Source organism: Hakea prostrata, chromosome 2 (genome assembly GCF_041222555.1).
Source record: "Hakea prostrata isolate BN-2017 chromosome 2, UWA_Hpros_2, whole genome shotgun sequence".
Taxonomy (NCBI): Eukaryota; Viridiplantae; Streptophyta; class Magnoliopsida; order Proteales; family Proteaceae; genus Hakea; species Hakea prostrata.
In genome coordinates, this window is record NC_142601.1 from 64,215,059 (window position 1) to 64,241,629 (window position 26,571).

General features: G+C 37.2%; 1 protein-coding gene across 4 annotated transcripts in view; it reads right to left on the reverse strand.

Moving 5' to 3' along the window:
• LOC149025687 (choline/ethanolaminephosphotransferase 1-like) overlaps window positions 1-25,932 on the reverse strand; it is a 30,428-nt gene extending 4,496 nt beyond the window's left edge. The window contains exons 1-19 of one of the 4 annotated variants that reach the window (XM_089145876.1): window positions 25,748-25,932; window positions 25,310-25,497; window positions 23,596-23,605; window positions 23,463-23,513; window positions 18,410-18,487; window positions 15,089-15,164; window positions 14,970-14,992; window positions 14,792-14,892; window positions 13,027-13,121; window positions 12,818-12,886; window positions 11,358-11,427; window positions 9,886-9,949; window positions 9,689-9,729; window positions 9,501-9,585; window positions 8,427-8,489; window positions 7,723-7,781; window positions 7,553-7,605; window positions 7,083-7,155; window positions 2,794-3,378 (exon numbers count right to left, since the gene is read on the reverse strand). In XM_089145876.1, coding sequence (XP_089002002.1) covers window positions 3,357-3,378; window positions 7,083-7,155; window positions 7,553-7,605; window positions 7,723-7,781; window positions 8,427-8,489; window positions 9,501-9,585; window positions 9,689-9,729; window positions 9,886-9,949; window positions 11,358-11,427; window positions 12,818-12,886; window positions 13,027-13,121; window positions 14,792-14,892; window positions 14,970-14,992; window positions 15,089-15,164; window positions 18,410-18,487; window positions 23,463-23,513; window positions 23,596-23,605; window positions 25,310-25,446 — 1,170 coding nt within the window. In that variant the 5' untranslated portion in view covers window positions 25,447-25,497; window positions 25,748-25,932 and the 3' untranslated portion in view covers window positions 2,794-3,356. Of the gene's footprint in view, window positions 1-2,773; window positions 3,379-7,082; window positions 7,156-7,552; window positions 7,606-7,722; window positions 7,782-8,426; window positions 8,490-9,500; window positions 9,586-9,688; window positions 9,730-9,885; window positions 9,950-11,357; window positions 11,428-12,817; window positions 12,887-13,026; window positions 13,122-14,791; window positions 14,893-14,969; window positions 14,993-15,088; window positions 15,165-18,409; window positions 18,488-23,462; window positions 23,514-23,595; window positions 25,283-25,309; window positions 25,498-25,747 lie in introns of those variants that run through there. The other 3 variants (XM_089145874.1, XM_089145873.1, XM_089145875.1) reach the window with 3 other exon arrangements.
• Window positions 25,933-26,571: the final 639 nt, after the last annotated feature.

Below are 26,571 nucleotides of genomic sequence, written 5' to 3' on the forward strand. Positions count from 1 at the left end.
AAGTTTGATTCTACTGATTCGGCTGCAAGCAATTTGAAGAAGATCGTTACAAACAAAGCCAATCGCTGCAATCGGCGATCCGACTCCGACAATCAAGTTAGTGAAATTATATTAAAGGAGCTCTAGAGTTTCCAAGAAGGCAGAAACCCTAAATTCGAAAGGCTTTGTAAAAAAGAAAAAATTAGCAATACAGCTTGTATAAAATAAAGTCTCTTACCTATATCTTGTATTTATAGACATTGGACCCTACCTTAGTTTCATTTGATCCGTTGGATATTTAGTTCACATTTGATGGTCATGATTCAATCTAAGCTTGATATGTAATCCAATACTGATAAATGGTTGGACCGATGGCTTACCTGATGTAGATTGACAATTTTACCCCGACAACCATCAAAACCCCTATTGAAAAATAAAAATCATCCAAATTTGAATACTAATATAAATGACCTATCTATGTCCCAGCTTTATGGTCATGGCCCCTTTAGTTCATAAATATTATAATCCAGTTTTATTTTTTTTATGGAAATATTATAATCCATTAAGCTAATAAAAATGGTAACTTCAATGGGCAGGTATGGATGGTGGGTCCTCTACGTTTTGAACATGTGAGAATTTGTTAAATAAATTTATCTCCAACTTGTAGTTTAATTGAAAAAATAAGTATTGTTAGGTGTCGGTGAAGAGGCTTCAGAGGAAGAAATAGATAACAATGGCAGAGCGAGCTGATGAATGAATGACGTGGGAACAGCATGGAATCCATTACTCCTGTGGTATCTTTAAAGATTCCAAATTAACGTTTAGTTCGAATTATTTAAGAAAGAAGGCAAAGGAGGAATATATATATATATATATATATATATATATATATATATATATATATATATATATATATATATATATATATATATATATATATATATATATATATATATATATATATATATATTCAACGTTCTTGGACTTCTCTTAATACTATTATAAAAATAAATGCTCATGCATGAAACGTTATCAACTCTCTAGTTGTGCGATTTTTATTAAACTACACCTGGAAATTGAAGTGTAGAGCGTGTGTTTTGTCTTAGACTAGACAACTTGAAATCAGCATGTATTTTGCAAGTTCACAATCCTTATTTGATATTATAGTACATTCTTTTCACCCAAAAAAAAATATTATAGTGTATTTTTTTTTCAATTATTATTAACTAAAACAGATGCCTTTGTGTGTTTTTTAATTATCTGAGACGTGTGGGCCAATTTTGTATACCTCCACTAATATTAAAAGAACCTCATGAAATGTTGGTTATTTATCGACTGAGCCAACTCTTTGAAGCTCAACATCTTATATTTCAAAAAGAATTACTACGTTGTGGGCACTTTTCTTTACCTTATGAGGATTGAATAGTGTTAGACATCTCTACTTTCAACCACACATCCCTCTTTTGTTAAAAGAGCCGATTAAAGGAGAGCATGAGACTTAAGAGATTTTTTAACCGCCTTACTACTTCTTGGGCGCTTTTCTCTGCCTTGCAAGGATTGGATGGTGTTAGACATCTCTACTCTGAACCACACACATCCATCTTTTTGTTAAAAGAACAATTAAAGGAGAGAATGAAACTTAAGGAGATTTATTTATTATAGAATGTGTTAACAGACTAATCAAAACAGTGTTGAAAGTGAACGCCACATTAAGTAGTGTTAGGACTTAGGCATCTACTGATCTACATGTCCAACGTATCTCCTCCAGATGAGGACTCCAGCAAGAATCGATCAAATTAGTGTAAGGAGCGATGTTTACGTCCAACCACACGCCAATCTTTTGTTTGAGGAAGGAACAATGTAGAAAGCACAGAATGAAAGTGATTCCCCACTACAAAGATGATGATGGACCCCACAAAATACAATCCCAGACGTCTATGGTGATCAGATGCTGCTATCAATTCCAGAGTGCATTTTAGTGATGAGCAGCTCTTCCTCTTATAAAAGTCAGTTCCCACAAATTAGGAAACTGATGGAGTTTTCAACTTTTGCCTGGATTCCACAAGCCCCCACAGCCCCACTAGTTGGGTGTTCAGATGAATCCAATTAATGCTGGAGAGCATTTTTTTTGAACACGTGTGCTAAGTGCACTGATACTAGTGACTAGAACAGGAATTAGGTTCTTTTCCACTCAAACATTCATCAACGTACTTGCTTTTTGCACTTTCGTTGTGTGATCTCCATTTAAGTTGTCTCATCTGGAAATTCTCTTTCAAACCATGAATTTCTTTATCAGTAAAGTTGTACAAGAAATAAAATGATAGAGACGGCCATGTAGAGGGAAATGCCACTGGCCGTGTGTGGTTTATGCCTTGAAACATGAGACTTTAGTGAAATCATTCTTTAATTCTTTTACAATTAAAACATCCAATCTGAATTATTTCTTTGACTGCTCAGATCTTTGAAGCCCAAGACAAAAGGTTGCAGGGTCCGTCCAACTAATAAGCTCAAAGATGGCTTTCACAAATATTTGAGACTCTTACTAGATTGGTTGCAGATAATCTTATTTTTGGCCATTTTTTTATTTTAACTAGAATTCAAAGCATATTTGAATCATGGAACAGCCATTGGAATGTAATCCGTTACAACTGCCTCTTTGCATATATTTTCACACACTATGAAGGAACAATTTGTGTTCTTCAACCATTTCTGGTTTCCTATATATATTATAGCAAAGTAAACTCAAATGCATAACAGGGGAGGATGGAACTTCCCGTCACAAAATCCATCTATTACTCCTGCCCCAAAACCCACCCCACTCCCAGGGGAGAAAAATAATAAATAAATAAATTTGCAATGCCAGTCGATATTGACAACCAAAATAAAACTCAAAATGCTAGAAATTTTTACCATATGCAAAGAGCTATTTCAATATCCTATTAAAATCTAAAAGAACAGGGAACAAATAGTTTCTATACCAGGAACATAGTTAACTTCAGCTTAATTATATCCCAGAATAAATTGATGATCAATTACATTTACTTAGTGAAACTTGTATGCTGAATTATGTTAAAAATTTCACCATCAGCTGTACTAGTATAAAAATAAACTAGCTGAGGAACATTGGAAAATTGAGATTGATTCCCAAGTCGATAACACACCAGGAACACCTAATAATACATTACCTCTAATTGCTGACTGAATGTGAGCATAATATAGTGAGGGAACTTCCACCATAAATCGATTACCGTAGTCATAGCTAGTGAGCTGCAACACGAGCAAAATAGAAGCTTCATTCAGATTTTGCCAAATCAGACAACCACCTGCATGGTACAATATGGCAAGAAATAGGCCCCTGGAATACATACAGGCTGCACTTAAGCTTCTTTCCTTGTTATCCTGCCATTAGAATGAGAATAGTAAGAAACATAACAATTGAAAGGCAAATATCTAGAATATTTCTGCTCAAGGGATAACATTAAATTAGTCTTAGAATTAAATCTCTTGAAAAGTTATGAACCTGAGGTCAAGATTTTGGATATTCCTTACTTTAAAAATGGATATGAATAACAGATTACAGTAGAACTCAAAACGATGATTTTGTTGACGAAGTTCTACTTTATGAACATTCCATTTCTAGCAGCCATAAAATTCTTTTATTTGAAGGAATATTACAATGCACAAAGTTAATCCAAGCAAGAATGTAAATCAGTATTGGGTTGACAGTACCATGGGGAACAGTAATCAATAAGCTTAACCTAAAAGGGCAAAGCTTAATTACATTGAAAACATAAATTAGCGTTGGGTGGAAATAAAATATAAAAAGCACTCCCAGTGCATGAGGCTCTTGCCACTGCCAGGCCTAGGTTAAGTTTGGAGGGCCATAATGTACACAGCCCTACCCTCTTCAGAGAGAGGCCATTTCCAAGAGTTGAAACCACGACCATTTAGTCACAATGGAGCAACATTTACTGTTGCACCAAGGTCCGTCCCCGTGGATATGAAAATATAAATGGAAAATAATCGATATGCCTTAATTAGGTTCAGTGATGGAGACAAGAAGGTTGCAAACAGAAATTGTAACAAGGTTCTTCTTGCCACTCTGCTGTGATGTGGCACCATAATGGAGGGTTCAATAAAGTAATTTCACAACATAATCCAACATCACGATAGAGGGAGCTTACAAACACCATGATTGACACCAACATTCATGGCAAATTCCACCATACTAAAAAACCTCTTTTCCAATGCCAAATCCCCAAGCTTTCTCCTTTTTCTCCACCCTGAGAGATACCAGAAAGGACTTAAAGGTATGGAACATATGGCTTTGATATGATGCAGTGGCATCAAGGAAGAAGACAACAAGAGCTATCGAAGGGAAATTTCCGGGCATTCCACTGGCATATTCTCCACTATGAGTGAATTCTTTTTTGTTACTACTCTGCAATGGACTGAGTCCATTACAGCCAATGACTTCATCTGATCTGCCCTTGCATGCAGAAAGACATGGTCCTCAAAAGAGTGTAGCAACGATTAAAGGAGAGGTCAAAAGTGAGGAAGATCTAACAAGAAGTATAGCCAGAGCCAGAGGAAGGCTCGAGGATACATCTGCTTCTGAGGAGAAACAATTGGAGAAGAAATCAATATCAGGCAAAAAAATTTCCAAGGACAGTATCCCATTCAAATTTACACCATTCTCGAGGGGATGATCAACATGCAGAGGAAGTAATCCCAAGAGTAGTACTGACAAAAATCCTAAAGGAGAAGCTACGAAGGCAGGAGTTGTATGAAACAATTGAGGACGTGGTCTCTAAAACTAATATCACTTGGTGTGGGAAAGTGAGGAATATAGCAATGCAATCTGCAAGACTCCTAGTCTCATCAACATTGGTAGAGTAGACAAGTTCAGGAAAGCCCATAAAGCTTGAAACTAGACAAGTTGACAAAGAAGGTCCTGCAATAGATACAAATGTCAAATTTAGAAAATGTGGTCAATGTGACACAGCTGGTGAGAGAGAAATTCTGCTTCCTCCAGGAGTCACCCACAATTATGGAGCTTGGAGGCTTGAAAGATGGTGAAAGCATAGAGTGAGCAACGAAGAAAGGAGTCATCAGTTTGACCTTCACAGCCGAGAAAACGGAGAGAATGAAATTACAGGGTAAGAAAGATTTTTTTCCCTGTTCCGGGGGGGGGAAGGGGAGAAGAGAGGAGTGCCTTGCTACCAGCCTAAAATGCAAGCAACAGACATGGCAATGCGAAAAGAGTATAAAATATGGTTACACATCAAATTCTTGGAATAAGTTTAGAAGTCAGAAATATCTATTTCAAAGTAGGTTGCATTCAAGAAACAGCAGCGCTGTACTTGAACCCTCCTTATGGTTAAATATAAACAGCAGACACAGGCAGCCCATGCATCTCTGTCAAAACAGGTCATCATGCTGCCAAGGCAGAAGGCACATACCAATGCATGCTTTTGATAAGTTGGAAAAGCCAAATATATTTAGTTTTTCTTTTAAGTGACCAACTATTGTTGTAGACACATTTTTTATAATTCTTCTGAAAAATTTTAGCCAGGGTCACTGTCATTGAGCATCATTATTTCCAATTTTCCTCAAAAGCCAGTACAATAATGCATTATGGAGTGAAATGATATTAAATCCAAGTCTAGTGTAAGTAAGAATGTAAATGTGGTACCGAAACCGTTTAACCGTACTGAACCACGCCATTTAAAACCGCAACGTTTCAAATTCGGTACGGTATGTACCGAAACCATTTTCTGGAATTCGGTACGGTTTCGGTTTCAGACAGTGTACCGTTGGTACATACTGTATACCGTACCGAATACCATTTTGGTACTGTATTTAAGGTTAGTTTTGTAATTTTATTTTAAAGTCTAAACCCTAAGTCCCAAAATCCTTGTCGCAATATCTTTCAAAGCTTCTATAAGTCTTACTTTGAGCTGAATCTGTAGAATCCTAAAATTCAATTTCTTACACTGAAAAAGCTAAAATTACAAGCACCATCACTCATCGTTTTCTCACATACGAAATCCCAGTTGAGATCCTCTCTTTCCTGCCTGCAGCGGTCATCAATTTTACTGCTGTAATGCTTACAAGCTGCAGTACTTGAGCTAGCACCTTCGTTTTCCCTTTGATGGTTGATTGCTGAACCAATGCATTGAAAAGCAATCCATCTAGCCGTTTGCCCATCAACTTATCTAATTTTAGTTCATCAATTCCATATGCCATTCTCTGTAGGATCTCAAATGCACTTGTAGATTTGTCCTATGGAAGAATCAATGGGGTGGAGATCTGAATCGCAAGTTTTGGAGTTCTCTTTCCTTGTTACTTTATTTTTTTGAAAGGATTCAATGATATTCTTTGGTTTCATGGTCTGCATCTAATTTTTGTGATTCAGGTTCATTTCCCTGTTTTAGCTGGATTACTATAATCAATCATAGATTCAAGAGCCTGCTGAGTGGTTGAATTAAGCTCTGTGATCTTGGTATGTGGATTTGAATATTCACAAGTCCCTTACCTACCCAAGTAGAAGCTGATCTGTCATTTGCAGTATCTTCAAATATTTCCTCTTCTGGCTCATTTTTGTCTTGGATCTCAAATCCATCATCCACAACGTCAAAACCTTGAAGGTAAGTAGTCGGGTTAAAGTGAACATTTCAACATCATAATTAATAGTGCTAGCAACTTTCGGGAAGATTGATATATTCAAAGTTTTTGGGAATGTCTTTAGTGTTTTACAAATTAGAAGATTATAAGAATGAGTGTTTTATACCGAAATCATACCGAACCATTCCATTTTTGTCATACCGATTTTATACCGAAACCGTACCGAACCGTTTTTAAAATACCGTTTTCATACCGTACCATATAAAATCGGTATGGTACGGTTTCGGTATGATAGTTTGAAATGTGGTATTGTACCGTACCGTACCGTACCGAATTACCGATACCGTATTGACACCCTTAAGTGTAAGCATACAGAATTTCTTAAATGTCACTTCAAGAAGTTAACATCATTGGTAATCTTTTAGACTTGAATACGCCAGATAATTTCTTTACAGGATACATAAAAGAGCACTCACCTGAAACAGTATATTCCTAGAGCAGAGGTGATCTCATGAGTCACAGCCGTGGCAAAGTGCAAGTAGAGGGTTACTGATTCAAAGGGGGGAAAAAGCAACATAAGCAACAAAATATTCAAACATGATAATAAATTAGGTACTCCAGACCACTAAAATGAAAAGTATTGATATAACATGTGCAGGGAATATTAAGAGCCGCTAGGACACAACCAGGTTAAATTCATCCGTGCAAAAAAAATTTATTCAGACAATTCTTTCTATAATTGTCCGACAATTGAGGGCACACAAAATGAGTGAGAAACTCTCAGAAAATCAAACTGAACTGAACCTAGAAGATTGTCAAATGGACAAAGACACAAATGTGAGACCAAGATGGCTAATCAGATGAATTCAGCATGCAAGTAGGTTTTTTCCAGAAGAAATACTGAAATTGCTGCAAACATAGAAAACTATCTCATGCAACATTTAACCTGTGAATATAAAGTAACCAAGAACAACCCAGCTCTCATCTACTAAAGGAACTCTGCACATGGGAAACAGAAAGAGCTTGTAAGTGGGAGAAATGCCAACCATTAGAAATAGCTGGAAAAAGAGGCACATTAATGACACATGTGATCAAAGGAATAACATTATCACATACCCATCATTGATCCTCGCAGTGAGTGCATTTGCAATGGCAAATGGAAGATACAACAGTGACTGCTCAAATCAAAACACAAAATTCATTATACTGGGCACTCATGCTAGAAATATGGATAATTCACAGATGTTGCAAAAAGACAAGAAAAGGAAAAAAAAAGAAGGGGAAAAAGAAAAGAAAAAAAACTCATATAACCACTTTAATTAACGCTCAGATAGATAATCACCTAAAAAAATCTCCTCAAAGTTAAAGCTTACAAATTCAGAACAATTTGTTGGAACCAAGGGAAGTAGAAATCTACAAAAATCTCCTCATAATTTCATTATCAGAATTCAAAGAGAAGAGGAGTTTAAAAATACAAAATATGATGATCATCCTAAAAGGCTAATTAAAATGAGTAACACTACAGAAGAAGAAGACCAGAAGGCACACTCAACAAACAGGCTGTAGAAGTCACCAATATATTTTGAAACAGGGTAAGTTGGTCAGTGGTTATTTATCTAACATAGAAAAAGGTCTTTGCATTCATATCTATAACATATGGATGCCCCATACTTCCCCCACTTATAGAAGTCGGCAATGTGGTAGTAATCCAGGCCAGTGGGATGAGAACACAGGAAAACAACTCAGGAAATTCAACATAATTTAAAAATGCAAAACAGAATCACGAAACAGAGTTATTTTCGCGAAGAAAAGCAGCATACCATGCACATTCCTGTTTTTAAGCCCTTGGGTTCATCGCACAAGTGAGCCAGAACCGTTCTTCCCTGCCAAACAATGAGTTCTCATCTCAGACAGTTAAATGAAAATGAAGAGGACCCTAGTAATACTGAATGCTCACTATTCACTAAAAGGTCCATCAATACACATGCTATACAAGTTCATCCTTTCTTTAATCTCATATACGCAGCTACTGTTTGCTTATTGGTGAGTCCAAATTATGTAATATGTAGTTTGTTTTAGATATGCATAAAGGAGAGCACTTAAATATCCGATCACCTATTCTTAATGTTTGTATGGTTAAAGTATGATCTCCCAGCAGCAGTGTAAAAGTGGAAACCTTGAAGTTAGGCCCCTAGGAGGGTCACTGCACCATGCAAGTCAGCCAAAACAGAAATAATGGCTTGGCACTGATGACACAACCTGGATTTTTACAAACTGTCTAGGTTTCCGCAAAAATGAAATTATTTAAGAAAAAACAAGAGAGAGACTGAACAACATAAAATAGGACTAATGAATAGGAACTGAAATGATGCTTTGGGAAAAATACACTGAAAAGCAGAGGGAGAGAAAAGAGAATGCTTAGAGACCACCATAATGTAATTATACATGAGTAATGTTAGTCTGTGTAAATAGGAGGCATTGGCACTGATTCTCTTCCATTAACCTACAGAACATAATAGTTGTCTGTGTTCTTCAGCAGTATATCTGAGGGGACAAATCATGTTTGGCAACCAAATTTTGGTAATGTCATTGTTTTACAGTCACAAGTCCCCTTTCAATGTGAATATCCCAATTCCTTTTCAAATTCTAAATACACCAATAAGGTTTTCATCCATACTATCCCTACATATGTCTGTGTGTGCATATTAATAATGCCTTCGTCAATATGGCACCCACATAGAAACCTGGATATTGCCCCCAGCTAGCATATTGCACCTATACGTCACCGAACTTTTAGCAATACAAATTACAGACACAAAATACACTGCAAATCAGGCCATATAAAACAAATCAAGGATTGGGTGAGTGTAAATACATTTGCATTAATATCTTACCACAAGAAAACCAAATGCCAGTCCAGTTCCCAGAATGAATAGATGTGGATAGTTCCCAATAATATCATTAGGAGACAAATAGTCCCTGCACAAGAATCAACCAATAGAATTTTGCATGAGGCCTCACATACATCTTAAAGTAAAATCAAACATAAACCAAGTAGAAATAATTATAAATAAGGATTTACCATACTAGAACTCCTCCAAGAAGCGCTACAAATGGGTAAAGCTAGCAAGAAAAGAAACACTTATGGTGAAAAGAAAATCAGGAGCCAAGAATTGAACATAAACCATTTATCTCGTAATAGAGTAAAGCTGGCAAGGAAAAGATAGACCTTTTAGCAATAGGAAACCAGGAGTGAACAAATGAACAAAAACAGTATACCATTGCTAATGCCAGAAGCATGTTTCCTCTTCTTGATTGCACGACCTTATAGACATTGTATACACTGAATAGGAACATGATAAGAAACAAGAGAATTAACAGTGTACCTTGAACAGCTATGAGATTCTCTAGTCAAATAGCATGCATAAGTTTAAAATTAGTAATTTGCAATTTACATTGAATTAGTACTCAGATGCATCTATTCTATACAAAATATGTAAAAAAATCCATGCTCCGATACTGCCTTGTGTCAAATATGTTATTACAGTCATTGGCGCTCCAAAGGGGAATAACAGATTAAAATCTCTACAGGGAAAAATGAACAGGTGAAATTATGTATTACACCTCATTTTGAAAAAGGTTACATATAAGCTCCAACACCCCCCCCCCTTTCCTATTTCCTAGAATTTCAACAATTTCATAAACCTCCCTGAATGTTGAAAGATGTAAAAATGTACCCTTACCATTCCCTAAGAGCAGTTAAGTGATGATGGAATGGTTCAATATAATTTAATGCCTATAATATCATCAGAAGAAGGTATTTCACATTTTTGCCCGTGTTAATATGAAACACATCATCCATGGATGCTGGCAGCAAAAATTCCCAAGTTCAGAGTAGCCAATACTTATAACAGCTCCAACAGCAAGATGGCCCAAGTGCAGGAGAAATTCAAGAAAAAGAGTAAAGATCTTCATATGCTTTTAGGAGTTTCCAGTGGCCAGTGCTTGACCGGTTTCAGATGCACTTGGAGGTCAAGAATATAGAATTGCAGATACTCTCAAAGAAGTTAAAATTGATGTTACTCCTAGAAAAGGTATATGGTCGGATTCATTAACTAATGGGCACGTGCTATTTTTCCTTTAATGTTAATATCTGCTCACCCAGATCCTTGGATAGCGTGGTGGAATCATTAGGGAAATGAGGAAGGGTATTTTGAAAGAAAGGAATTTAGCTTCGGGAACTGAGCAGATAACACTGGGATGAACAGCGGAGGAAAGTAGGGGACTCGGTATCTAAAGCAATGGGACATGCAACATAACCACCAACAGCAGCTTCACCTCTATTCTGCTCTCTAAAACCCCAGCATCAAGCTCTTTGTATTAAAAAGAAGGAAAAATTTTCCCGCAGACGAGAAATTGAACCTAACTGGCGATAGCAGAGGAAAAGAAGCTACAGGAGGTCGCCAGGGGAACAGCAATGACAGGTGGTCACCAAAGGAGAAGCAAAGCTAGGGGGGTCACACAGAGTAGTGGTGGGTGGAGTGGTTTTCTTATACAATGTAAGAGAAGGCAACATTATTTTCATTTCCTTACAGAACCACCGGTGTTAGCCTGTTAGTCCCCAGGAGTACACAAGTAAATGCTGAACTCCAGGGATGGTAGAAGTAATATTTCACAATTGAGGGGTCTAATACATAATTTTTCCAAGTGAAAATATTCATTTGACCATCCAAATGTGTACTACCACTTACTTGAATGCTACAGTTGGTATAACAGCAAAAGCAGTCATACCATATAAGCAAAGCTTGTACATAGGAACATCTGGAAAGCAAAAAAAAAATGAGGTAGTCAAAATTCTAACTAAATTGGATTAAAAAAAAATACAAGAAAGTATTGCTTAAAAGATAAAGAATGAATTTAAAAAACAAAAAAAAAAAAGAGCCAAATGATGAGATAAGGAAAATTGCAGAAAAAAAACTGAAAAAATATCACAATCAACCTAACTTTCAAAACGTCCATGGAAGTCATCCTCCCCCCCCCCCCCAAAAAAAAAAAGTACATGAGTTTTGTACTTTACTATACCAATGGCTTGGCTCGAAAGCAATAAACAGTACCAATTAGCGCATGAAACCACAGAAAGATGTAGATAACCAACAGGGAGACAAGACTTTTACTGGAGGAATTACTTCATCTTGTCTCAATACAGCCATACAGGTGATGTTTCATTATATAGGTAGCATGTTCCATGATGCTGCAATATTAGAACCCTTACTCTGCAATTAGTAAGAAAAGAGTAAGAATCTCTACCCAGATAATTAAGTGATTTTAACCAGGATAAATTAACCTATTTCAAAAGAGGACTTATCTTCATTCTCTTATTGAATAACTACTGTACCCATCCCAACTCCCAATAACAGAGTTTTTTCCCAGAGTGTAAGGCCTTGGGTGTTTCTTTCCTTTTCTGTTTTTTTTTTTTTTTTTTTTTTTTGGGGGGGGGTGCGCGCAAAGGGAAGGGAAGGGAGAGTCGCACTGAAGGGATCTGGAAGGCAGACAGCAGCATATAATTCAAATCAAAGGAGGTTGAAAAGATGTATATCCAAGGCATAGAATGAGATGCAGGTGAACCTAAAGTAGATATGGACTCTTAAAAATATGCTAGACTCAACTGAACTTACTAGGACTCAAAATCAGGGGGTAAAATGACCAATTTGCCCTTCATAGGGTTTGGGCCCCCTAGGAGATGCTGCAAGAATGGATGCTCCCTAGGCTCTCTTGTGATTCTTCTTGGAGTGATCCTGTCTGGTTACATCACCTCAACAAAGATTTGCCGCAATTGAACCCCCAAAGGTTTCAAGTCTTTTGGAATCTGTGTGTTACTGACGCTAAGTTAAAGTAACAGTTCTACAGAGATGCTTTAAGCTTAGTTGTGCCACATGTACCCGACCACTTAGAACACTCATGCACTGGCAACATTTTGACATTACAACAACTCAGCCTTATCTCCCAACTGAGTGGGTGAAATATATTTTGGCATTATGTGACATTAAATGGTTTTTGTTCATTCATAACGTCTGCTGTAGTTTCTCATATACTTTTGTGTGTCCGAATACCAAATCTTCGAGCTGTGGAGACAATTTTCCAGATTGCAACAGATATTTTGCCCTAAAGAAGCAACATATTTTCACTACTTGATAATTGAGGGTAATATTACCATAAAAAAATGGTAACCAACTGAAGAAGGGCATGGATTTCCCTAACTGTTGGACCCACCATTCAGCACCTGGAATTGGAAGAAATTACGTATCAGCGGGAATGTAAAAGCAAAAAGTTAATGATAAATAATTTACGAAATTGACAGAAATAACCTACTGGAATATAAAATTAAAGACATGTTCTACTAGCAATAAAATCTGGACATACCAACAATAGAAGTAAAAAAGTGGGCTAGATAAATCAGCAGAAGACCTTCCGTCGGTCCATTTATCACTGGGAGAATAAGTGTATTGGTAAAGAAGCTAGACCACATATAACATCATTGTCAGTAAACTCAACAATTTAACCTTCAACAACGAGAATAAATAAATGACATTAGTTCACATAAAAGAAACTTTTTTGAAACAAAAAAAAATGAAATTTCTTATCGAGTCATGTAACAGAAAAGAGGAATAAGTACAGAGTCCCAAGATGCAGCATCAGTTAACAAAAGTAGCCCTGACATAATCTGGTAATCCTATTGACCTAAATAAAATTTGGCAAACAATTATAAATGGATAGGGCACATGTAGAGAGAATAATTACAGGAAATCCTACAAGTGGATGAGATTTCACCAAGGAAGGCGGCATAGCAGAACCCTATCAAAATAGATAACCTCCAAGGCTCCAAGAACAATCACTCGACCATGATGAAGAAAACCAGGGGAGGGGGAAGATTTCCTAAAGGAATTGAGATGTGGGAGAGGAGAGATGTGACCTAGTGTTTACGATTTTTTTTTCCTCTTTTTTTTTTTTTTTTTTTTTTGGGGGGGGGGGGGAAGGAAGGAGGGAGGGGCTGTAACAGGCAAGAGGGATGGAGGAAGAAGAAGGGCTGCGAAAGAGAAGGAAGAAGAAGAAAAGGTGGGGACTGCAGGTGGGGGAATGTTTGCACTTACTTGTAGGAGCAACAGGAAGTTGAAAAACTTGAACACCAGCAGCAGCTGCAGGCCTCCTTCCTCAGGAAACCCACGACTCCAATATTTCACCTTTAATTCTCAAGTTTATTCAAGCATCAAATTTGCCCTCTTTACAAGCTAGGGGCTATATTTATAGCCTTAAATATATTGACTCACAATAGGATTCAACATTAGAAAGTGACTCAAACTAAGACTTCTATTTGGACCCAAATTGGAAAGCAAAAAAAAACTAGGTCCACCAAGACCGTTAACTAAACAAAGTGCTATACATAAAAATATCTAAGTAAGAAGTAATCCCTTTTAAGATAGGACTCCAACTTACAAGCCCAAGCAAAGAGCCTTCTACTTTAATTAGAAATCCAACTCTACTAAGGACTCTCACATATCTCATCCTAGGATGATTCAAATTACAAAAAAAGAGTAGGACTAGACTCCTTGTAGAAATTGGCATACAAGTAAGGGCAACCCTCGCTAATTGGGACTCCAAACTTGATTGGGACTCTTTCATAACTAATCAAAGACTAACTCAAATATTAAAAAAATAAAAATAAAAAATAAAAAAAAAAAGAAGAAGAAGAGAGAGTAGGTCTAGAATCCTAAAAAAATTCTGGTCTACTTAAGTCAAGTTGGGTTAGACAAAGGGCATCCAAAATGACCAAAATGCACCTATACTAGCTGAATTTCCCTGGGTTGCTGGTAGGGCCACAGGATACTGGCAACCTCCTTGGGCCTTCTTTGGGAGGTCCTAGATCCGGTTCAAATCAGTTAAAGTTACAAGATCACAGTCTGAATTATCAAAGCACATGGCTAAACCAATGATCAATACTGCTAGATTAAAAAGATTCAATCGCCAGACGAGCTATGAAAAACATGCACAACACTTCAGTAACAAATATGGTAGTCACATATCCAAAAAATATGGTACTTGGCAAATTTTGATTCCAATGGCGCAATATAACTAGGCAAAGCGAAATTTGAATAAACAAAACCTATTTAGTACCATCAGAATAACTCACTGTTCCCATGTTGCACAATAAAATGGAATGGCTGCAATAACCCAGAACCAGAAGGTGCTCCTTCCGCACATAGCGGTGCTCCCAAAAGCCAGAGCTTCCAACTTCAGAAGAAGAGGGAATATTTTATAGAAGCAAAATGGGCATTGATAAAATGTCAACTGAAAGTATGGAAACATACCGCACATCCAAGCGCATCACATCCTGTGATAGATTTTCGCAAGTTCATGGAAAGATATCATCAATACGAGGCATTCTTTAGGAAAACAAACACAAAAGTTCATCGGAAAGACAAATTACCATGATCAAACAACTCTCCCAATGGACTGGAAGAATTTGTACGCCTTGCTTGCTTCCCATCAACTGCATCAAATGTCTGTCATACATGGTCTAAAGCAGTAAGCATTTCAAGTGATATCAAATTGCCTCTCAAAGCGTTCAAGGCAGTAACAAAGAAATAAGTCATTGGCATAGGCAGATTGACTATTCATATACCAGTACGTGATATTTATTATTTATCAAAAAAGCACTCATAGCTTATTATGAAGGAAGAACAAAAGTTCTACATCAAACCCTAGAAAACCCTAGAAACCTAAAGGCTTTAGATTCTGGGTCCTAGTGTGTACCCCAAGTATGTTCTTCAACAATAAGAAATCAATTGGTGAAAGCATGGACTCGAGACTGACTTGGTATGGAATATTTGATCAGCGTACTACAGTTAGTTTCTCAGTCTACTAAAAACCCCCCCAGCAAAATATTCTACCATTTTACAAAAGGACTTGAAAAGACAAAAAGACACGTATAATGGACAAGAAGTGAAAAGTTGGATGTTCGTACTAGCTTTAGATTGAAGTCAGATATGTTCCGATAAAGAATTTGACAACAACCAGTGAGGCTCAAGGTCAACCATAATGACCTAAACTCAGTTACACAACTACTTCCAGTAGGCTAAACATATCTAGTTCCGTAAATCAGAACTATTTGAGGCCATTATTAAAATGTTTGCTATTCCAGCTGACACATGAACACTTGTCAATCAGCGTATGGAAAAAATAAAAATAAACCATACACAAATGGAAAAAGCAAAACCATAGTGATTTGATTGTGAGTGAATATTATATCTTAGATACAGACCAAATTTATAGTTACGATGAAGTTTCCTTCTCATATGATATATGTTTCAACTAAAAAAATTCTTATTTAACATCTTTGTAGTACTTCATTTTGTGAAAGGTTTAAGAAAGCATGCATTATATATACAATTCAACATGATTTCTTGTTAAAAAATTTCACGAAAAAATTCCCCACATTTCCTTGGTTTAACAACAAATAAGGATACATGCCCAAATATTACCATAAAATATGTCAATGTCCATATAGACCCAAATAGACACTAGTTTTCTCCCCTTATTTTAACCACCTTCAAATTTCTAGCATTCACCCCCAGAAGGAGAGTGACGTTTTCAGTTAAGGAGTCAGACTTTCAAAAACTTTTACCAAGAATTCTTAGCACATGGGGTCCTAGGTTTGTTAGTTACAAGGCGAAAATGAATCGCATAGCTCACCAAAATTACTTGGTATGAGGCTTTGCTGAGGCGAAAATTAATCGCATCACTAGAATTCTTCTTCAAAATATATTAATTGATTTTTATATCATGCAGAGATATATGGAGTTTCCACGTCAACAAAAAAAATTGTAGGAAGACCAAGCCAAGCCAGGATGCAACCAGCCGAACCAGGTTTTCTGGTTAAAAGGCAGCTGGAAGAATAAACAAGATCAAATCCTATATTATATATTATCTTATTACAAAGGATAGAATACATTGTAGTTTCTTTGGTGGTTCCCGTATTTGAATTTATTTCCTAGTTGAGTAGATCTCCATATTGAGTTGGGTTTCTATTAATATGTTGGGAGCTTTTCTTAAATGCCAATGAAAATCATAAGACAATAAAATGAACTAAAAGTTTGGCCAAGATTGTCTCAACCTCTCCTCTCTTTCTATTATCCTTCCTTCTTATTATATTTCTTTTCTTCTACTATTCTTCTCTTTATTGTACTCTCGTTCTGCTCCACATTTCTGTTCAGCCAACTGCCCGCCCCCATCTAAACCTTTCATTGTATTGCCAAATATCACTCTGCAGTTCTCCATGTAGGACAGTATACTGATCTATATTTTGAATTCATTGATCAAACTCATTGTCTGCCCACTCGGTTCAGAATTCTGGATTTTGGTTTCCGTCCAGTAGGCTATTTAACCCTAAGGTTTTATTTCCAAAGAACTTTCCTGCCATGAAAACACAACCTGCTACCAGAGCATGTTTATGTTTCCACTTGGGACAATTTCACGGATTTACTAGGGAGAGGGTTAGACACACCACCCGCTTGCTGACAGAAGCAGCAAGGGAATTGTTTCATGGGAAGAACAAATAGAGGAGAGACAAGCACATTCTTTGCACCCCGTGGTATACTTAATATTGTTTTCCAGGTGGATATTTCTGGTGGTTATTGGCCAAAATAATGATACGTCTAGATTAGCAATATAAATCTAGTTTTCCTTTTTCCAATCTTGATTGATAGGGGCTCATATGAGAGTAATCATCACTGAATCAGAACCAGTTCGTGGTATACTTAAGATTGTTTTCCTGGTGGAAATTTCTGGTGGTTATTGGCCAAAATAATGATACTCCTAGATTAGCAATATAAATATAGTTTTCCTTTTTCCAATCTTGATTGATAGGGGCTCATATGAGAGTAATCATCACTGAATCAGAAACAGCTCACCACTAATAGTTTAACTGTGACATTCCAAGAAAGAAGAACACTTGCCTAAATTTAAAACTAAGCCCTTTTGGTTCTAAGAGATTCCCATCATTACCATTGTCATTGTTATATTCACGTGTCACCCTCATTACATGTGTTTCCATTTAAGCAAATAACTTGCTCCTCTGTTGAACCTGTTTTACTTAATTGCCATCATTTACCTATAATTTGGGATTTTATGTCTAGGTGGGCCCATAGCAACCCATAATCAGGGATATTGAACCCTGAAACAACTTAGATTGACATCATCAAACTCAAATTGGAGACCTATTCCAACAATACCACCTTACCACAGAGAAAACTGAACCATGTCGATCTTGCAGACAACCATACAAGCATTATACAGCGATTCGGCATTTTGATTCAGCCCCAGTCAATAAAGGAGGGAGTAATAGTAAATGATCACTTTGCAAAGTTAAGTTATACCCACAGACTATTAAGTGTGCTAAATTCAATACAGTAATTAAACAAACAAAATAATAAACTGCTAGATGAACTTCAGTAACTAGGTGATGACACAAACAAAGATATTCAGTCCAAGAAAAATAACACAAATAAAGGTCGAGTATCAACAAAAGGTTTATTCAGTGCAATCATGCAATCATACAGGGAAAGATAAGTAACACAAAATGAAAGTGTTAAAAAGAGATCAAGGAAGACAATCCATAAAAATTCAAAGTTTGAGCAATCCATGCTTATAGGGATAAAGTTGCACACAAAATAGAAATCAAATAAGGGAAGCATCATGCCTAAGCTGGAGAGATGCATAACTGAATTGGAATAGGGACAATAAGGCAAACCTGATATAAGAATAGCAGCAACCCATGTGCAAAATGAACCCATCTTGGGGGAGGTGAATCCAGATGAGGTGAATAGATCTGGAATGGGGAAAAATGAGAATAAAGAAACATAAGGAGAGAAAAAAGGTTGTTAATGGAACAAAAAGACAGCAGAGACTCCCTTGACTAAGCTAAGAGCTCCTAAACTGTGTACATATATATTAGCACAAATATCAAACAAAATGCAAACAAATAAGCAACCAATGGAAGCCAAAGGGAGATTTCCTCGAAGCGAAACACTAAACAGTCTTAACCTCGTCAACAGCTTCTACTCAGCAAGTCATTTTTCAATAAAGGTCGTGGAATTATTAAGGAAACCCAATCCTCGCTGACAGTTTCCTATTCAGCAAGCAATAATCACTTTAGTCACCTTTCTATTTAACATCATGGATATGCTCAAGCAGATGTTTTGATAAAGTACAGTGGTACTCTGTTTTGACATTGCAAAGTGGATGTTAAGCATTGAAACTGATTTGACATTGTAAAATGGATGTTAAGCATTGACACACCACTAATTGTGCCATCTTGCAGATTGGAAGTAACTTATGGAATCCATGTGTCACAAAACAAGATGAAATTCTGATATACTCATGCTAACGAAGGAAATTTTATTTTTAAAAATATTAAAAGGAAAATGTTAAATTAAACCATATTAAGGAACTCATGATGATGTTTACTGATTAGCCAGGCCAAAAAATAGTTACTTACAAGACAATGATATCCTCATAAAATCAAGAAAAATCTCATCACACTTGAGCCAAAAAGAAAAGAATGTTGCAACGCTCATTTTTTTCTTGGTTTAAAAATATGTTCTGGAACCATAAAATCACAATGTCGTACGAGCTTTCATCAACGGAGTTTTAAAAAAAAAAAAAGGATTTTTCTTTCACATCCTCACTAAAATGTGCACCCAAAAAAAATACATGTATACTTAATTCAGTGCACATTTAAGGTGTTTTTGTCATTTGACCTTCTAAACAAAAACCCTTGCCTTCATTCAATAGTTTGAGAAGAGAAGAGAGACAAAAAGAGAGGGGGGGTTGTTTGTAGGAGTTCTGCTGTTCCTAACTCCTGTGATGAGAAGGCCTGTTTCAGGAAGAATCCTAGAGATCTCTAATAGACAGACAACCACAGTTTATTTACGTTCTCTCTCTAGTGATGTGATTCCTCTGTTGTCTGACCAGAAATTGTCTGCACAATAAAAGAAAAGCAGTCCTCATACTTATGTGATTGAATCGGTCCACATAAGGAAGTTGCCTTTTTAGGACTTGAAAGTCTGACTCCAACTTACAATGCAGCTTGAGTAAGATCCCTGTTGATCATTAATAATCTTACAGTTAGAATGGTCAACAGTATTATCTGGAAAAAATTTCTCTTGTTAGGTGGGCTCAAACGACTTTCTCATAGCTCATCATGTTTGGAGCCCCTCAAAAATCAGCTGTAACATGATTACTACTTGCTTTTTCCTACCTAGTTCTGCCACACATCCGTCTCAATATCATCATCTCTGCTACACTATGTTTCATAAATGGGATCAATGGAAAATTGTCATATCGACTTGTAAAGGTAATTTAGTTTGTATTCATTCCAAAATTTGCTCCTCCATATCATAAATAGAGTGGGGGACAGGTGATATAAGTCCCAAGACCCACACTGAAAGCCCAAGGTACCAATTGAACCCTATTCTTGCTGCCCAGCAGCACATCAGTGGGCTCTAATTGGCCCATACTTGGTTTATTTTTCACTTAATGACTTTAAATAACATCGGCTGGTAACGATATTTTGATAATTCTGCCCAGCCATGATAGGACAGTCTAGTCCTTATCTAACTTCAGCCTTTCTATCTCAAGTTGAATTATAATGAAGCAGGCAAGCAGCCCACAATGGGGAGTCCATCTAAGGGTTAGATTATACGCCCCAAGTCAAATTCTAGTTTGTTTTCCTAGTTGGAGTCAAGTCCATGTTTCATGTTCCATTTGGACTTTAGTTGTAAATGCATACATAATACATAGCCCCACCTCCACCACTAAATTGATGGAAAAGACACACCTGATTATATTAATAAAATCATCCAGCTTTGCTTCCAATTGTCTTATTCTGTCAGAACTGTGTTTCCATTTCACAACCCCCCCCCCAAAAAAAAAAAAAGGGGCTTCAGCCCTGGTAAGGAATCTTATAACAGTTTCAGTAAAAATTTCTTGATAAAGACAAGACAAGGTCCTTGTTTTGATTTTCGATTCAGCTTACACAGCCAGTCCAGCACATCCACAGATTTATGCAAGGGTTCCCCATCCAAGAATGTAGCAGCCAGCACCCAAGCCCCATTCTCCTATTACCTTTTTCTTCCTCCCCTTGAATATTTAAGCTTCCCAAGAGACCCAAAATTCACTTAAGGCACGTTATTACCCACAACCTCAGTGACCTTAGATCTTAATTTGTCCCCATTTTGAATACCCAATTTATTTAGAGACCAAAATATTTTCTCAAACTTTGAACTCTCTAAAAGGCTAAAACCCAAAAACCAAGAATTTTGCCATCCAAATCCAACCAAACGTGGAGGATCATCCCCCTTCTCCTATTACCTTTTTCTTCCTCCCCTTTGAATATTTAAGCTTACCAAGAGACCCAAAATTCACTTAAGGCACATTATTACCCACAACCTTAGTGACCTTAGATCTTAATTTGACCCCATTTTGAATACCCAATTTATTTAGAGACCAAAATATTTTCTCAAACTTTGAACTCTCTAAAAGGGTAAAACCCAAAAACCAAGAATTTTGCCATCCAAATCCAACCAAACGTGGAGGATCATCCCTACGTCATTACCTATACTCCCTCCAAGTTTCAGCCAATTCTAACATCTCTAGCCTAAAAACCAGCAAGGTTCTTGATCATTCATACTTCCTAAAACCATGAAAACAAAAATTACATCTAAACCAATTTAGCCAGAGCAACATAACTTGGATGATCAGCCCCTCACATCATTATCTATGCTCCAAGTTTAGTCCCAACCTGATACCTACAAGTTTCCCATCTACATCCCGTAGAGATATCTCTACTTCTCCCCATTCTCAAGAAATCACCCTTTTGCCTTGAAATCTAACCGAAACAACCCCATATGAGATTAACAGGCATTGTTACAAAAAAAGATCATCCTCAACTTCTCCCACAGATGTCTCTTATTGACCCCATCACTGAGCCCTAACCAAATCTAACAAACCCATACATGGTGTCCCATAAGATGGTTCTGATTAAGATCTTGGAAAAGCTGGCTCCTACTTGATCATCTACCAGTCTAGGACTACTTCCCAATAGACACAGGTTGAAATTCTCCACTATCAAAGAGCTATTATAGCAGGAATTCCTTAGGAATCTGCATTTTTGGATTTACGAAAGAAATCCCGCCAGAGAAGTCTATCTCCTCCCGTCCCGGGTCATACTTCGGTGCGTCCACAGAAGAGGAAATCGCAATGCATCTAGCTCAGCAGGAGTAGCTTGGAGTGGGAGTGTTTCGGGGCCATCCCTAATCAGTTCTCATCCTAGTTGTCCATGAACTGAAACAAAAGGAATTTACTCTGTCACAAAATTCATTGAGTTATGAAACCTAAAAGAGTTTCAGGCAACCACAATGGTTGACACACCTCATGGCAGGCCTTAATATTGATTCAATCAGTTTCACGCGCAAGTGTTGAGTCAAGGTCTTTTCCAAATGTTGAGCAGACTTATTCTATGATCCAGCTGAAGACAGCACCAGTTTATATGCTTCAACAGCACATATCAGCAATACCAGAGCAACCAGCTCTCTTTTCTGGTAACCTTTGTTGTGTTGAGCACCTAATGACTAGTGGTTCTTCATCTGAAAAGGCTTACAGTGATCTGCGAATACCATGCCAAGGAGTGCCCCAGTTAGGAATTCTGCAGAAAATTACATGGCAAGCTACAGATGCTTCCGGTAGCGGCCATGGTTGTTCCAACCCAATTCCAGGCCAGTACAACTGAGACAGCTAATCCTGCTCTGCACCTGCTGCTTCTAAGCTACAGACGCTTTCTTTCTCATTGGACCAGCCTACCTCTAGTTCTCACGCTGCTCCCACAGTACCAGTTTAAGTACATATTTTGCTAGTTTAAGTACATGTACATCCTTGGATCATGAATGTCAGTGCGTTAGATCACATGACTGTTCGCTTTTTTTTCATTGTGCCCAATATTGTCCATGTTATGGTAAAGACAGGGTTTGAGTAGGCGATGGGTCCCTGTCCTATCTCTGAATAAGGCATATTTTACATGTTTCAAAATTTTTCTACTATCCTTTGTCCATTCAATGAGTATGCCAGTGCACATGGTTAGGTCTCACTTTTGCCTTAAAGGAGTTTATCATTAGGAATCGGTACTGAAAACCGACTGAAATAAATCTTCAAATAATTAAGATGTTAAAGACAAATTAAAAGTGATGAAATGAATGGGACTAGTTGGCTAAGACTACATTCTTTGAGAATGGAATATGGACATCAAATGCATATTTCATTCCAATCTCCCAAATCTGTCTTAGATACACGTGTAGCCAAATGACACTCATTCTTTGTTGGCAGCACTTTGCAAATGAGAATCTAATGTGTAAAAAAGTTCAATTTTAGTTCTTTGAGTAATTAAGGTGAACAAAACTCAAGCGATGCTTCACAATAATATATAAGATTCAAGTACACATGCACACACATTTGAAGACTTTTGTCTGTAAAGATGTCAAATCAATAAGGAGTTCTTCAGCAGATCAAATGTTTAATCAAATTTGATGAATTAAGTATTGATGTAAAATCCATCATGATGCTGGTTACCAAGACTTTAGACCCAAGAAAAACCAATATATGAGATTAAACTCAACTAGGAATTTCATGAAATTAAGTACATGTCAATAAAACGATGTAATCTAGTATAACAGCCGTATAACTAGAGAACCACAAATTGATATGTACAAAAAATACGAACAAGGGCAAAATCATGGTTATCTCCAACTTACATAGCCAAGCATTGCAGAAGTGAGTAAGAACATGAAACCTGTGAGAGTTATCTGGAAATCAACAGCAGGCCATCTTATCAGATAAGAAAAAGAAAATGTATGTTAAGATATAGTAGACGTTTGAATATCTTACCATGTTTGGCCTGGAGAAGCACCCAAACATGCAAACATAGAAAAGAGGATACAGTCAGTAAACATTCATGAAAAGTTATTAGACTTGATACGGAATCATTCTATTAGTATTTAACAAAAAGATAAATAAAAAGATGATGTAACGAAATGCAGGACTTGAACACAGTATAATATCCTAGCTTGGCAACATGGATTTAATACATTATGTACAGTATACACAAGCACGCAGGACTATTTATGTCTTGTTAAACTTTATCACCAGGTATGGTGTGTTTTTTTGAGTCACTTGGTCAGCAAAATCATTGTCCACAATGTCATGGTTTGGCAATTAACCATGAGATCCAGCATTCCAGCAAAGAAGAGTTTGGATTTGACTAAATTTATTGGATCCATCTGAACTTATTCTTCAAGTTTGACTTTAAGTTGGGATTAGTTTTAGATTCCAATGGGTCATATGGGCCATTGGATCGGCATTTTTGAGGTTTTCATAGGAATGGGCCAATATGCTAAGCCCAAATATTAGAGGGACTAGTTCCCATACGGGATTTAGTAATTATTTTCCCTTTGGTTTTTGTCTCTTCCCTTTTTGTGCTATAGCAACCAGAACTACTGGGGAGTTGCTATTTTACTAAGTTGTAGCACCTACAATTACTTATTGAATGTGTATAATGATTTTGGCTAATCAAATGTTTGTGTTCCCTATGGAATTTACAAGCTAATGAGATGAGACAGTAGCAACCCCTGTGGATTTTAGGTTAGGTTGTGATGAATCCTATCGCGGGCTTTGGTGGTGAAATCAAATTATATCCCCTCCTTTTTAAAAGAGAGGTCACCTGAAGGAGAACTAGAGGTCCCATTCAGCCAAATGGTCAGCTTATCAAAAATTTGATCACTTGTAACTGAAGGCTTCTTCACAGATATACTGGAAGAAGGGAGTAATCTTCTTGACGACTCTGGCCTAGAGGGGGCACCACAACTCCAATAGGGAAGAGGTCCTTGCTCTAGTCCCAAGGCTTTAAGCTTTCTCATTCACCAAATCCAAGGGGTTACCTGTCAAAGTGATTACTGAATAATTGGATTTCTTTAACAGGAAAGAATCCATGGGAGCATCTGACGTTACTAAGAAAAACTGGAACTTTCATGCCTAGATAAAATATCAGCATTAATGGATATAAGGTTAACTAAATTACTTACTCCTGGGCTAAAATCAAAATGGAGAAATCAGCCTACATGGAAACAAACACGAAAAATCTGGAAGGAAGGTATAACAATACGGATTCTCATCATCCCCATCATCCACTCTGATGAAAATGCGTCTATAAGAGTTTTTGAACTTCCCTTTTTGTCCATTTTATCCAAACCCTTGATGATTAAGTGAAATGTTTGACGATGAAATATGGAAGAACCAATTGATGAGAAGAAAAAATTGGGAAATTGGAAGTGAACGAAGAAACCAGCTTCCTCTTTGCATCGGTAGAACATGTCTGAGTGGGTCAGATATAAAAGGAAAACCAGTTTACAGGTAACTACGGTCAACCAACTCATTAACTGTGGAACTTGTGGCAACCAACTAAAAGCCATAAGTCACGAAACTAATTGAATCTCTCTCATAGTAGGGGAGAAAAATGAATCTAATGAACAACACGCGATTAGGTAGTCAGGAGATTCACTTCGCCACAATAGAAGACAATCACCAGTAATTAACAACCACTTACGGCATCCATAGGGGAAAGAGATTCACACAGCTACTCCAAAAGGGTTGAAGGACATATTTGGCCACGTAGGAGTGATCGACACCACTGTACTTGTGCCTATGCAAAGCAGCAACGCCATGAGCGCCAATGTAACCCATCCTCAAGCAAGTTCAGATGCTCTTTAAAATTAACCCAGTCCTTCGAATCACCTGGTCAAGTTCATTTGCGTAAATGATAAGTTCATCAATGCGTTTCTTCGAAGAGAGAAACAGAGAAGATCTATACATTCTCATCATATAAACCTTCACACTACGAACGTTAAAGATCAAAATAGTAGATCAACATAGATACAAATTAAGAGCATAAAAAGGTAGATCGGAAGAAAGCAATGAAAAAGGTTACGAAGATCAAAAGCTAGGAATCTTCTATAGCAGACCTCAAGCGATCAGAACTTCTCACCTTTGGGAGTGAAAGAGAAAGTGACTGAAATTAAATCAAACACGGACGGCCACCTTCCTCTCCCGAATCCCACCCTAGAGGAGAGGCAAGAAGAACAGAATCCCAAAACCCAGAATAAACGGAAGGAATTTTATATTATTCGATTAGAATATAACGACAAACTGAAAAGGAGGGAAACGTATGCCCTCGCGTTCTTTCATTTGATATTTATATAGTTTCCCGATGCGGCGCCGGGGCTAGGGCTCCGACACCGTTAGCGGGAATGTAATCATGTATCGGTACTCGGTGGCAGGTGCTCGGTAGATATAATCACGGTACCAAATGCCGACACACGGCGTTCCCATTCCTGGGCTCACACCCCCGCCGCTCGCGTCTCTCGTCTTTCCCGTTCGTTCCCGCGCGAAATTTCCCAATTTCGTTCAATTTTTTTTAATTTCTCTCTCTTCTCTCTCTTCTCCGAGCTTCTCTCTCTCATTTTTCGCACTTTTCACTATATTTTCGTCCATCTTCACATCTACGGGTACATCTTGCTTCCTTGTTCCGGATATCACGTTTTTCGTCATCGTGCCGTTTCCACATCCAGAGTTTTTGTCAAATAGGTAACCATTCTTATCCAAGTAAATTTTCACAAAATGCATGCTATATGATGTTGGATGATTTTGAAATTAATATATGTTGAATACCATGTGACGATCTACATTTCACGAGTCGAATTTTTTTCCCAAAGTATTTAATTTTTTTATTTTTGTGGGTAAAAAATGATATTTTGATTATCTTGTATGATTACTTTTTAAGTGATACAGTGGTTGTATGATGATAGAAAA